Source organism: Peromyscus eremicus, chromosome 9 (assembly GCF_949786415.1).
Source record: "Peromyscus eremicus chromosome 9, PerEre_H2_v1, whole genome shotgun sequence".
Taxonomy (NCBI): domain Eukaryota; kingdom Metazoa; phylum Chordata; class Mammalia; order Rodentia; family Cricetidae; genus Peromyscus; species Peromyscus eremicus.
This window is the reverse complement of record NC_081425.1, coordinates 64,083,736-64,098,504: the sequence shown is the minus strand read 5'-3', so window position 1 is coordinate 64,098,504 and position 14,769 is coordinate 64,083,736. Positions and strand designations below refer to the sequence as shown.

The window sequence follows — 14,769 nt, the reverse complement described above, 5'->3', positions numbered from 1 at the left end:
TTCAATATATGTAAACCAAGAGATGTCATATAGACTCAAAGACTGAAATCACATCATCATTTCAATCAGTGCAGGACAATCTTTTGACAAACTTAGGCGTCAGGGTACTTCAGGTGTGCATCTGCATGCCTGGCCTAACTCTCCTCTTTACCATGTTCTCTCAGCCTCTGTGAAACACTCTCAGCGTTTTCCTCTGGCCATTCTGCCTGGCCTTTTTATGGCCTCTTTGCACAGTACTCCTCAGGGTTCTCTGAGGCCATCTTTTGATTTCCACATTGGCCTCATCCCCTACTCTCCACTTTCCCTCATTCCTTCTCTAGGACTTACTCACTGATGTTCTAATAATTTATCTTTAATTGCTTAAAAAATTTGAGAAAGTTATCTCTTAATCATTTATTATGCCATGAAACATCAGTTAAATTGTATGGTATAAATATCCCAGTTTAATTATCTAGTACTACTTAATTAAATAAAATTTATACATAGAAATTTAGTAATGATTAAAAATTACCTTTATCACCCAGGTCTCTAAAAAAGGTTGATCCACAGCGTGCTGTTTGGATTCCTGATAGTACATCCTCGATATCCTTTGAATACACAAGTTAAAAACTTTCAATTTAAGGTATATTAGTTCATTTTCGAGGTCACCCCCCAAAATAAAAGCCCCAGCAATGCTTACCTTTCTTGCCAGCTTCTTGACCAGGGTTTTACCTACAACAAAGAAGAACCATGACTGAGCACTCACATTTCTTCCACAAACTCAGACTACATTAAGGACGAAAATGATCTTTAAAACAAACACCTTACGTAAGAAATAAAGCAGTCAATATCTCTAATGTAAAATCAGGAGCCAAAGAACTCTGAATCTGAACACAAAGATAGTACAGTTTTCTGCAAGATCAATTTTCAGTCTCACACATGTGAAATCCCAGAGTCTTTATTCCTTGTGGGCACTGTGCATTGATTTGTGCCACACGAGTCTCTTTTTCTTTCTTTCTTTCTTCCTTCCTTCCTTCCTTCCTTCCTTCCTTTTTTTTTTTTTTTGGTTTTTCAAGACAGGGTTTCTCTGTGTAGCTTTGCACCTGTTCTGGAACTCAGTTGGTAGCCCAGGCTGGTCTGGAACTCACAGAGATCCGCCTGGCTCTGCCTCCCAAGTGCTGGGATTAAAGGTGTGCGCCACCACCGCCCGGCAAAATGCCTGGACACATTTTTTTTTCTTTTTGGTTTTCAAAACAGGATTTCTCTGTATAGTTTTGGTGCCTGTCCTGAATCTCGCTCTGTAGACCAGGCTGACCTCGAACTCACAGAGATCGGCCTGGCTCTGCCTCCCGATTGCTGGGATTAAAGGCATGCGCCACCACCGCCCGCCTTTCTTGACTTGTTTTTTAAAACCAGTCTTTTGGTCTCCCTGACTCGAAGCAGTCACACCAATAGGGTAGTGTTGGGGAGCTCCCCTGTTCCGTCCGGATCTTAGGACGCACTCTCAAGTGTACCACTTTCCAGCCCAGCTGGAGAGCTGACCAAGACTGTCCTAGTTGCTCTTCATAATGTCAATTAGACAACAGAGACCTAAAGTTCTTTCAGGTTTTCAGGATCCTTCTTAAAAACTTTAGTATTAGCTGAGTGGTGGTGGTGCACACCTTTAATCCCAGTACTCTCCAGGCAGAGGCAGGCGGATCTCTGTGAAGTCAAGGCCAGCCTGGTCCACAGAGTGAGTTCCAAGACAGGTTCCAAAGCTACACAGAGAAACCCTGTCTCAAGCTCCCCCCCCCCAAAAAAAAATTTATTATTATTATTACTATTATTATTATTGTGAGTGTTGGCGTGTGCATGCCACAGCATTTGCAGGGTGATCAGTGGACAACTTTCAAGAGCCCCTTTTCACCACCTTGCTAAGGAGGCAGGTCTCTCATGTTTTCGCTTCCGTGTGTACTCCAGGCTAGCTGGCCTGCAAGTTTTTGGGCGGCTCTCTGGTCTCCACCTCTCATCACACTGTAGAAGTGCTGGAATTACAGATGTGTGCATTTGGCTCTTATGTGGGTTCCATAAGGATTTTCCAAATCCAGAAAAGACAATAAATATCAATGAGAGGGAAAAAAACCCTAGAAATAATAAAAAGTATCTACCTCAAAATTAGTGATGAATATTACTATGCAGTTGTAGAAACATCTATGATCATATCTGTGAGGTTACATGCTACTATCCCAGTATAATTTTTTTGCTGAGCATTATGCACCTGTGAGTGAAAGTTCTTGATTGTCAGGTGCCATCATAGCATCTTACTAGCTAGGTAAATTACTATCTAATCTACATTTCAAGGGTCTGTAATACAGTGTGTATAAGATGTAGTAATATAATGCTGATTACTTGCTCTAGAAAATGGTGCAATATATATTATATATAATGTTAATATTTTATTTATATATGTTAGCTTTTTGTTTGCTTTTGAGACAGGTGATGTTATATAGTCCAGACTGTCCTGGAACTTGCTTTGTAGTACAGATACACCTGAAATCAGCCACCCTTCTGCCTTGTTTCATGAGTTTGTGTGGCAACATGCCCAGGAGTATTTTAACTCTTAATCTAACAGCTTAATTAGGCATATAATTATGGAGGTAGTTTTATGACTTTTAATTAAAATTCAAAATATTTACTTAAAAGAAATTGATCATAATTCAAATTTATCATAATGCTTTTCTTTTTTATTTCTTGAAGGGTAGCCTTGCTATGTAGCTCAGGCTGGCCTAGACTGGTGACCTCCTGCCTTGGTGTGCATCATCCTCTCGATCTCCTAATGCTTTTTCTTAAAGTTTATGTGACAAAGTTCACTCCCATGCCTATTTTATTTCAGTCTTACCAGTTTTTTTTAAAGAGACCGCACTCTACTCAGGAGGCAGGCGAGGCAGCAGTAGCTGGCAGTGTGACTGCAGAAGAGGGTCAGGAGTCTGAGGTGGCTTTTATGTGATAGTTAGATCCCCTTTTTGGACTTTAAACAATACAACAATAAAGTCATGAGGGATAATATAAAAGCTCCTGAAGAAGGGAGACGTCATATCTGCTTAGTTGTGTAGGTGGAGTGCTCAGCATGGAAGTGTGGAATTAATACCTGAACAAAAAAAGTTAAATTTCATAACATTTCTTCTAGATCCTGGGCTTCTAGATATAGTGTTATCCTCATCTTACATATGAAACAAATGAGCAAGAGGACTTAGGTCATAATACTGGCACTGGAATTTTGTATTCTCAACCAGATTTTTGAAAAATCAGGTACTGGCCAACTTGAGCCAAGTGAAGACAGTAACGGACTATGGACTCTTCCTCACAGAACTGACTCATCAGTTTTGTTGTTGTGAATAAAAATTAAAACAGAAACACTGGTTATTTCAAATTGATTACAAGGTCTGTTGATCTGTACAGAGGAATCTGATCATGAAACAGAGGAGTGGGTGTTATAAACACCAGGCTGGTCTGTGGCCTGATGTGCCACCACACCACTCCTCAGTCACAGGAGCATGGAGGCAGGACCTGGGACCAGCCTCTGCTTTATGAACACGGTAGAATTAACGTGGGAACTCAGTGAAATGCTTCAACTGCCAAAGGGGAGAGGTTGCCGTGTTCTGGGCACTACGTACGTCTTCTGGGCTAACACTTCCTTGACGTTATATTCCCAAACAGTACAACCTGGTGTTGAGAAATGAGCTTTGAAAGATGAACAGTAAAACCCCTATCAGTTTCCCATTGAAATAAACACAAAAGTAAAACAGAAACAGTGTGTCTGATAGCTGTTTTTGCAGTGTGAGAGGCAGCAGTGAGTGCGACGACAATGAGTAGATCGACAAGCAAAAGAAATGTCTGCAGAACTTAGAAGAGAAGGGTGGTAACATTCCCGCATTGGAAGGGAGATGCAGTCTGTCCCAAAGATTACAAACGACACCTGTTCTTCAGGTAGGAAATGCAGCCAGTCCCCATTTGGGGACGTGATGATGATGTACCAGGGGACAAGAAGTTTCAAATTATTTGCCACCTTGCAGGGTGACAGCTGACAATATCCTTGTTGGGCTCCATCTCAAGAGTGTACTTGTGTGCTCGTGTGTTTTCAAAAAGCCCAGGGTGAAATGTCATCTATCAAGTGACTGTGAAGCTGGCTACTCTTGTACCAGCCTCAAGTGCCCTGAGAAAACTGATTTTCTATTCAGCAGGAGTAAGGGGGTACAAGACTCCTTAGAGTCCTTGCAAGTCTTCACAGCTGATACAGTTTTTGAACACTGACTTTATAAAGCACTCTCCTGTGCTTTGAAAACTTTTGAATTTCCATGTTCACCACTGCATTACAGTACAGAACCAGCTTAGGTGTCCACACCAGATAAAAGGGAAAAGGAAACACGCTCCAGATACATAATGACACCTTTTTCAGCCACAAAGAAGTTGTGTCATTTGCAAGAAAATGGAAGGAACTGAAGAGCATCATATTAGATATTAGTTAGAGTGGGCTTAGAAAGACAAACACATTTTCTTTCATATGAAAAATCTTAATAAAAAGATATAAAAGAAAGGAAGAGGATGGTGTGGGGAAGAAGAGTGAAGGATGGGAGGCAAACATGATCCAGCTTCCTCCAGGGCAGATATGGAAATACCATCTGTAACTCACTGCTCTGCACACTAAATATGTTACTCAGAAAGGGGGTGATGTTCTCTGTCCATCTTTATTACTCTAGGGTAAAACTGTGCTCTTGAAATCTAAAAGTAGTGCTTCTTGATAAATGTAATGAAATCAAACAATTTATTATTGAAAAGTTGACGAGAAAATTTCCAGTTAGGCAGGAAACAGAATCATTAGATTCTTTGTTTTAGTGGACAATTTGATAACAATCTTAAGAAGTCTCAGTGTTTGTATTTCATGATTACAAGTTCAGAAAATTATTTTACAACCAGTTAAGCAAAAACTTATAAAATAACTATACTTACTATGAAATTATTCATATTAGTAAAATAACTGCAGACAATTTAAATGCTCCAATATAAGGGAACCAATTAAATTATAGCATACAATGAAACAGTCAAACTTTTTCCAAACACCACTGATGAAAGGAAACTACTCATTATGGATTAAACAGAAAATGTTAGGTTGTAAAGCACATAGTAGACAATGCGTGGTCTTACATTTATAAGTAAAAGAGCATGTTTTAAAGGGTAAACCTCATGGCATGTGAACTGTATCTCTGTAAAAAAAATTTACAGGCCCAAAAAAGGTGTGTGCTAATAACGCTGGTAACTACTAGGTGGCGGGCGTCTGGTTCTGCTGACTGTATTTTCTATTCTACAGACTGTAAAGCTTCAGTTTTAAATGGACAGACTTTTTTCTCATTCTCTCTAACTTCATCGTCCCTACAGCACTCTGTACTACTATTCTGTGGCTCTACAAACAGTCAGGAGAGGCTTTGGTGCTAACCCAGCGACACAATGGGATTGACCCCAGGTCCCCGCACTCCCATGCACTACCTTCTGCCCTAGCATAGTGACACATCCCGTGGTAAGTCACTTCACATATGTCCAAATACTTCTCAAACTTAACTGATCGGAGTAATACCTCAAGGGTACTTGACAAAAATACAGGAGCACAGTGAGACTGGCCCACAGAGGCAAGGGAGTGACAGGTCACTTCTGTGCCTCTAGCTCAGATCTCTTGAGAGACTGCTATCTGGCCCCACATGAAACTTTAATAAGGCTACTGACAATCAATCACACTGGCTTTCTTACTCCATTATGTCTTACTGCTGAGGTTACTTCTGCAAGCCATTTGATATGCCTCCTTTTCTTACAACTTGTAACTGCTTTCTCATTCACCGAGAACATAGAAACAGAGGGACGGTATCTATCGCTTTCCTGATGTTATAAAGGGCCTTTCTAAGATCCTCCTTAATTCCAGCTTCCACCATGCTCCCTCACCCTTGTCCTCTCAGGGCCCTTTCCCTAGAAAAATCCTCCCTTCTACCCTTCTGTGCCTCAAATCATCCCCCTCAGTCCAATGTTAAAGATCTTCTTGACAAGTGTGGTGGCTCATGCCTTTGATCCCAGCACTCGGGAGGCAGAGGCAGGCAGATCTCTGTGCGTTTGAGGCCAGCCTGGTCTACAGAGTAGAGTTCCAGGACAGTCAGGGAAGTTATACAGAGAATAACTGTGTCAAAAAGCAAAGCAAAACAAAACGAACCCCCGCCCCCCCAAACTCTTGTGTTGGTCACATTTCCAGCAGCTGAAGGGGAGATGCAGCCTCCTGGTGAACAGGGAGGGAGGTAAGCCCTTTCAGGTAAACAAGACGGGGAGAGGGAAAAGGCTCGAGTTAAGGCAGCACGAGAGAGAGGCTGACCTCCAGCCTTCATTTGCTCAGTTAAAAACAGGTAAAATCTTATCATAAAAGAGAAGGAAGGATGTGACAAACAGGGTGAGAAGTTGAGCAGTTTGGGAGAGCTGAGGAAGAAGGGAGAGAACGGGAACCGGACTAGGACACATGACCGGGAGGATCTCGTGGAGGCTGAATTTAGTGGCTCCCATCTGTGTGTGGCTTCCCAGCAGTTCAATAAAAGGGAGAAGAGGGATACTATCAAGCAGTTATCAGATTGACAAAGTCACAAACCTGTGGCTGCAGGGAAAGTGGAGAAAAGGACCTTGGAATGACAGAACAGTGGACACGAGACACTTCTATGAAGTCAGAGAACAGACATATTGGGTATCAGGTAAAGTGGAAGATAACTAATCAGCTGTTGCCAGAGATGCAAATTCTGAAATGTGACTGTAATTCTGGGACAATTCCAAAGCAGCATGGGATGTGAACAGCGGAGACAAATGTCACTGGGAAGGAGTGCAACAGCAGGGAATTAAGGAGGGGAGACGGGGTCCTGGCAGGGTAGCCTGGGCTGCAAGGAGAGCACACGGCAGAGACCCAGCATACAGGAACCCAGTAAAGGGAGCTGCCAGTGTCCATTTGGAAGTGCTATGCAGAGTGCTTACATAAGCCTCATCAATTGTATTAATAAAGCATTTTATTAACAAAAGGCCCAAAAGATAAATGCCAGGTAAATGAGTTTAAAATCTAATAAATCTTAGAGTGTTTTGTATCATTTCATTTACCCAGAGACCACGGGTCAGTGGTTTGGCCGAGGTTTTCTTTGTTTTGCTGTTCATTGTGATCCGTAGGAATGTAACCAAGATTATCTTATCCACGATGAAAAATGAAGATGAAACATCATATGCATAAAGGATGTATTATCTGGCCTGCAAAATTACTAAAGTCTTGATTTGGCTCAGTGCCTTCTGATGGTTTAACTGCATTCCAATGAATAATAAAAGTAAAAATGTCATAGTCTTTAATCATAGTTTACTCTAGTTCTTTGAACATATTTTAGGGGCTATTTGGATGTCTTTTTCTGTTAAATCTGTTATCTGACTGCTACACAAGCAATTCCTGTTGCTTGCTTCTGCCCAGTGACGCTAAATATTCTTGTTTCTTTGTAGTTTCATGCTTTTGCTATCGGGCCCTGGACATTTCAGATGACACACTGTGGGGGATCTGGGTACCAGCTCCTTCCCCATGGCTCATTTACTGCTTGTGAATGTGCACAGTGTCTGGCTGGACAGTTTTTAGTAAAGACCGTGTCTCACCCTGCCCTCTAACAGAGCTAAGCACTTGAGGGAATGCCCTAGTGAGGCATGGGGTGGTTTTGGAGTTCCTTCCTGACCTCACTAGGGTGCTGAGTCCAGACATTTGGCCCTGTTGACTTGATGAGACTCCTAGACACATACTGCTCTAGAGATCATCTTTCACACTCAGGCTCCCATGAAGGAGTAATTCCCATTGTTGGTGATTAATATTTGTTATGATCCCTGGAAAGCCCCCAGTTTTGTCTCCTTCCTAAGGGTTCTTATGCAAAGCAGCCAGCACACAGGTTGGCCTGTTATCATCACTGAATCTATCCCTGACCGCTCAACTACTTCTCACCACAACCTACACCTATTTGTTTGTTTGTTTGTTTGTTTATTTATTTATCTTAAAAAAAATTTTTTTTTGAGACAGGGTTTCTCCATGTAGTTTTAGTACCTGTCCTGGATCTTGCTCTGTAGACCAGGCTGGCCTCAAACTCACAGAGATCCACCTGCCTCTGCCTCCTGAGTGCTGGGATTAAAGGCATGCGCCACCACTGCCCAGTGTTTATTTATTTACTGTGGAGTTCAGCTGGCCTCACATTAGCAATCTTTCAGCCTCAACTTCCAGAATGTTACAATTAGAGGCATTTGCTAGTGTGCCTAGCTAACCTGTACCTGTTTCTGAGAGTGCTTGAAAGTCCCCATCTTATATTAAACATGAGGAGACGGGAAGCTACTTATGTAACCTATTTCCATCACCCAGGCCTGAGTTCTGCAACCAGACAGAAGGACAATGGTCCTGCTCTTTCTGAGTAATGCCTGGTACAGCAAGCGGAGCCCAGGGCTTCATCTCCTTTTCTGGATACCCTCTCTGCCTTTCAGGTCAGAACAAGGGCAGCCAGGTCTCTAGCGGAAGAGCATGCAAGGCAGAGCCTCCACTCCACAAATAAGGAATGGGTGGAAGAGGGTGCTCCACCCTTCAGCTGCCCCACAGCACTCCACCTCCAGGAGCAGGGCAGGAGTAAAGTTCTAAAGTCAAGTCTACAGTACTGCTCCTCCCCACAGCACTCCACCTCCAGGAGCAGGGCAGGAGGAAAGTTCTAAAGTAAAGTCTACAGTACTGCTCCTCCCCACAGCACTCCACCTCCAGGAGCAGGGCAGGAGGAAAGTTCTAAAGTAAAGTCTACAGTACTGCTCCTCCCCACAGCACTCCACCTCCAGGAGCAGGGCAGGAGGAAAGTTCTAAAGTAAAGTCTACAGTACTGCTCCTCCCCACAGCACTCCACCTCCAGGAGCAGGGCAGGAGGAAAATTCTAAAGTAAAGTCTAAAGCACTGCTCCTCCCAACAGCACTCAGAGCTGGGTTCCTGCTGTGAAGTTTAGAATGAGCTTCCATCTCACTGAGCTGCAACTGCTAGGGAGAGTGCGCGTCTTAGTTAAAGTGCTCACACTCGAACATTTTCTTAACAATTTCAGTAGCTTAACTTAACTTGAATAGGTATTTCTAAATTTCCTATAAAACCCCAGACTCATTTCCAGAGACTTTAAATGTGCTTCTTCATTTTTTATTTTATCAGTTTCAGTGAGCACTGGATCTGTGGGTTCTTTATGCTGCTATAACAGATACTAAGTTTATTCACTCTTATGGATTAGAATTCCCTGGTGTGAACACACCCTGCTTTAGCTATTCTCTCACCAGTGGACGTGTGGGCAGTTTCTAGCTTTTCTGCTAACCTAACATTGTTGCTACAAACATTGTTTTGCATGTATCCTATGACACACCAGCAAGTGTTCCTATTGGGTATAGAAATCTATAGAAATCTATCTAGGAATGTGGATGTTGGTAAAAAAAATTCTGTAATATTTAATTTTGCAAGGCAGGTACAAGTTGTTTTCTAAAGCAGCTGGAGTTGTCCATTTCCATTTCCAACTAAGAGTGTGTAAAAGTCCTTGGAGCTGTCCACCTCTGATCTACAGCCTCCTCAATCTTTGTCGTGAGACTTGCCAATATAACAGGTGTAAAATTTTATCCCACCACAATTACAAACGAGGGAAGAATTTATGTTCATTTTCTTGTTTTCTCTTCTGTGAATATCTATTTCTTCCAGTTTTTAATAGCTGTCCAGAGGAGGGAAGGGTCAAGAAAAAGATCAAGAAGAGGAGAGGACTCTTCCCTCCTAAGTCTTCTTGTGGCAGTTCTAAGGATGGAAGCCTGGGCCTCACACAGCCTAGGTAATCACCCTCAGCCCTCAGGAGGGCTCTTCGGTCGAATCGAATGAGTCGATTAAGAAGTCTGTTTTATTAAATTGACACTTATGTGGAGAGCCTCACAAGAAAGGGGAGCCTGAAGAAACAAGCAAAGCAAGATGCTTTGATATTTATACAACAATCAATTTAGGAAGGACAGACAGAACAAATGAATCTCTTGACTAAAGGTAAATCCTAGGGATGTCATTAAGAGATAGGGGGAGGGTAGAAGCTAATGGAAGCTAAAGGTTACTTCAAAGAACTTGTTAATTGGGGTTGTGATGAATTACTGCAGTCACCGGTCTGGTGAGCAAGGCTGTTTTTCTGGCTTTACTCTGTGAAAGATGTGTCTCTCAAGAGAATCTTTATGGCTTGCTGCATGCAGGAAAGATGTGTCTCTCAAGAGAATCTTTATGGCTTGCTGCATGCAGGAAAGGACAGGCCAAATGGCCCTTTCTGTAGTGACAGTTTCTCTAGTGATGTCACGCTGAAGTAATTACCATGTCACTTGGCATACCCTGAGATGACCCGATCTTCACTCTTCCATGGCATATCCTTTTTTAAAATAGTTTCATATGTAAATATTAACTCTTGTCCATTCTGTGTATTATAAATAAATTCTGCCAGTTTGGGGCTTGTTTTAATTTCTTTAAGGAAACTTTTGATGAATAAAGTTCTATTTTAATATGGCTGAATCTTGTCCTTTGGTTAGTACTCTGTCTTATTTAAGAAATGTTTCTCTATCTCAGGGAGACACACACACACTGCCAAAAGGAGAAACGATGTACACGTGAACCACTGGAGACTCAAATACACATATTAGTAACTGACAGATGGCCAAGCAGGGGGCAGCTGAGCAGAATGGCACCCTCAGCGAAATATATCAACTCTCATAAGATACTCATTTTTTTAAAAGATTTATTTATTTATTATGTATACAATGTTCTGTCTGCATGTATCCCTACCCAGCAGAAGAGGGCACCAGATCTCATTATAGATGGTTGTGAGCCACCATGTGGTTGCTGGGAATTGAACTCAGGACCTCTGGAAGAGCAGTCAGTGTTCTTAACCTCTGGCTGGAAAAATACTTATCTTTTGTGAGAGCAAACTGTTTGGCTGTAACAGTCTAGAGACGACTTTGTTTTGTTGGTTCTCTTCTTCTACCCCACGTGGCTTTGAAGGATTGAAGAATTGAGTGCTCCTATCTTCCAAGCCATGTTACCTGCTCCTCTCCAGGAGTTTTTAATCTCTCAAGTTGGTCCATATTCTGTTGTTGGTTGGTTTTTTCTTTTTTAGGGACCTGCCAACCAGCTTCCAAATAAATCACACAGGAAGGCTTAACTATGAATGCCCAGCCTTAGCTTGGCTTGTTTCTAGCCAGCTTTTCTTATCTTAAATTATCCCATCTACCTTTTGCCTCTGGGCTTTTCCCATTCTCTTACTTCTGTAAATCTTACTCTTACTCCATGGCTTGCTGTGTAGCTGGGTGGCTGGCCCCTGGAGTCTTCCTCCTTCTCGGGCTTGTTCCTTCTTTTTTCTTTCTCCCAGATTTCTCCTTCTATTTATTCTCTCTGCCTGCCAGCCCTGCCTATCTTTTCTCCTGCCTTGTTATTGGCCGTTCAGTTCTTTATTAGACCATCAGGTGTTTTAGACAGGCACAGTAACACAGCTTCACAGAGTTAAACAAATGCAACATAAACAAAAGTAATACACTTTAAAATAATATTCTACAATAATACTCAAGATTCTAGCAGCTTATCAATCATCTTTTAAATACTTCTGACATACGGTCCTGGGAGATTCTGGGTAGCCTTTGATCTGAGCAAGCCCTAACCAACCCTCTGGATCTACCTGTCTCCAGGGTGCCCTGTGACCTTAATTCTGTTGTGACCCTTGATGGACCTGAGTTGTAGATTTTATATTTTTCACCTTTTTTCTTTTTCTGCTATGAGGACAGGAGTGATAATGTCCAAGTTCTCTTCATGTCAGAGGTTAAACTACTTTATTATTTATTTATTTGTTTGTTTTGAGACAGGGTCTCAACTATGTAGTACTAGGTGTCCTGGAACTCACTCTGTAGACCAGGCCAGACTTGAATTCACAGAGAATCGCCTGCCTCTGCCTCCTGAGTACTGGGATTAAAGGCATGCACCACCACATCTGGCACAAACTTCTTTTTAAATCCTTGTTTAGTATCTTACTGTATCAATGTAGGTCTAAATTTTTAAAGTTTTGACATATACTGCTAAATTTCCTTCCATGGGGCTTTATTAAAATAATCTAAGCACATTTTTATTACTTTATTTTCTGATTTCCAAATTGTCATTGTTCCCTCAAGATGAAGTTCACACAGCCTGCCAAGCATTCATTCCTTGGGTGGGTGAGCCGTCACTGAGATCTTTTGTACAATTTAGCCCTTATTTGTTCTTCAATGTGATCACAGGGAACTGCCTCGCCCTCTTCATCTACAGTGACTGGTGGGCTTCCTGTCCCCAGGATGCTGGATCGTGTTCACTCTGCTTTGGCCTGCTCTGCCTTTCCCGGGCACTCCGTCCTGCTGCCTGCTTGCTCACCTTGTCCTCAGACTTCTGCTGTCCACGAGCTTACTCACAGAGACCCAGCATTTTGTTCCATGTCAGCAGGAGAAGGTCTACAGCACCGTGGTGCACACACAACCTGCTGCAGCGAAACCTAGGGTTTCTGCCATCATGGGGTAATTGCGAGTCAGTCTCCTCTTTATAAAGTCCTTGTACTGTTATTTTAATTGTTGCTTATGTGTTTTGCTTCAGGAATTTTCTACTTACAACATAAAAACATAGTAACTCTGAGAAAGGCTCTCCTTAATAGTTAATCTTTTTATAAATATAAAAATAGTTTATTTTTTCCTCTCAATTTAAAACCTTAATTCCACCAAAAACTAATATCTAGTCAAATTATTAAAAAATCTTTTTAGTGGAATCTTAAAAACTCAGTTTTTTTTTTTAAATTTAGAAAAACCCATACAAGACATACAAAACAACTAAGATACGTATGAAAGTTTTTACGAGACAGGGTTTCTCTGTGTAGCTTTGTGCCTTTCCTGGATCTCACTTGGTAGCCCAGGCTGGCCTTGAACTCACAGAGATCTGCCTGGCTCTGCCTCCCAAGTGCTGGGATTAAAGGCATGCGCCACCACTGCCCGTCAATATAAAAGTTTACAACTGTCACATTGTAACAATAAAATGCACAAAACTCGAATGGTGATAATTCAAATGCAAAAAAGCTGTCACCAATTTTGAAAACAGGTTTTTCAACGCTCATGTTTAAGCTTTTTTAAAAAAACAAAAAACCACTCACGCTCTACTTGCTCAAACATTACTGAGAAGAGGAAGTCTCGGGGTGTCATGTAATATTCTCCTTCATGCTCCAGGGACGAAAACTGCATGAACCGCTGTTTACGTAGAGAAAGTTTCTCTATTGGTCCCAAGTTATTTTTCTAAAAGAAAAAGAAATAATAATTAAAAAATGTTTTCAGTATGATTGCCAAACTCAGCTACCCCTAAAATTACATTTAAAGAGTAAGTTAGGTCTCACAGTCCCCAAAGTTTACACTAGTCATACAACAAATATCAACTAAGTCCCTCGGTTTTAGGCACTGAAGGTAAAATACCAACTGGGACTAATTGGAGGGCAGTTACTTTTAAGTGGGAGAATGGCACTGGCAGATGTGTAAAGTCACCGAGATGGGACAGCGGTAGCAGGTCTCTTAGGTGAGACAGGCTGTCTTTTGAAGGGATGGCACTTACAGAGACTGCACACAAGGGTGAGTGAGTCCTGTTCTCCTGAGGAACAATGTCTTCAGGAGGAGCAGAAGGCACTGTCACCACGGTGACAGGAAGAGAGTGGCGGAAGTCACACCAGACAGATGTGCTCCCATGAGGGGCTCTGTCCACACAACTATGAATAGCAAAGTGCAGAAAGGATGCACACGGGTCAGACACTGTTGGTGCTGGAGCCTCAGGTCTTAGGGCCGGGCCTTCCCAACAGCTGAGGTCAGCGCTGAAATATCCCAAGCTTTCTGTTCCACTCAAGGCCTTCAGCCTCTAGTTTCCACGTTATCCTCCCACACGTGGATGAGCCTGGTGCTGGACAGACTGACATGTGGTTGACAACACTGGAGCCGATGTGGAGCCTTGACGTGAGACAGCGCTGCTCACCCTGGACTGCTTTCCTACAGCGCCATTTTCACTGGCCTACGCATCCTCCCAGGACACACCTACTTCTCAGACTCTGCACGGATCCCGGAATTTACCCTGACCTACAGGCCATACACAGTGACTGCCGACTCAAACCAAAATGTAAGAACTAGGAATTCTGGCTGCTTAACCCTCCTCACATTCAAGGCCACCAGAGGCCTCTTTTTGCTGATGTGAGTCCCTAACTAGTTCTGTCCCCTGAAGTAGACAACAGGCTTGCTGAGCGTCCAGTTTTGCTCCTTCTGCATTCTATTCAGTGCCTACAGAATACTAACAACATACACAACGCACATCAATGCTAGCGTCTCTATGTACTTTCTGTTCTTTGCCCATACACTGTTACTATAAAACTACCAAAAGGTGAGGTGGGAACTCGGTACCTCGCACAAGCTGGGAAAGCGCTACCCTGACCTATAACCCCAACCCAAGGGCAAGTTTTATTCACAGGCATCACACTCATCCTCGCAACTAGGAAGTGGAATCATAGTAACGCTTTCTGAATGTTATATATGAAGCACACACACACACACACACACACACACACACACACAGTAAAACATAGCAATATATGTATCATTTTGCTTAACAAAAGAAAAAGCAATGGTAAGTCAGACAAACACTAATTTCCGACAAAGTCTCTTGTGCTTTGA

At 42.3% G+C, this 14,769-nt stretch overlaps 1 protein-coding gene across 1 annotated transcript in view; it reads right to left on the bottom strand.

Annotated features, from left to right (window-relative positions):
- The window catches only part of Micu2 (mitochondrial calcium uptake 2), an 83,056-nt gene that overhangs the window by 37,184 nt on the left and 31,103 nt on the right, over positions 1-14,769 (bottom strand). Inside the window, exons 2-4 of the mRNA XM_059273072.1 lie at positions 13,221-13,359; positions 680-711; positions 512-587 (exon numbers count right to left, since the gene is read on the bottom strand). Coding sequence (XP_059129055.1) covers positions 512-587; positions 680-711; positions 13,221-13,359 — 247 coding nt within the window. The remainder of the gene's footprint in view (positions 1-511; positions 588-679; positions 712-13,220; positions 13,360-14,769) is intronic.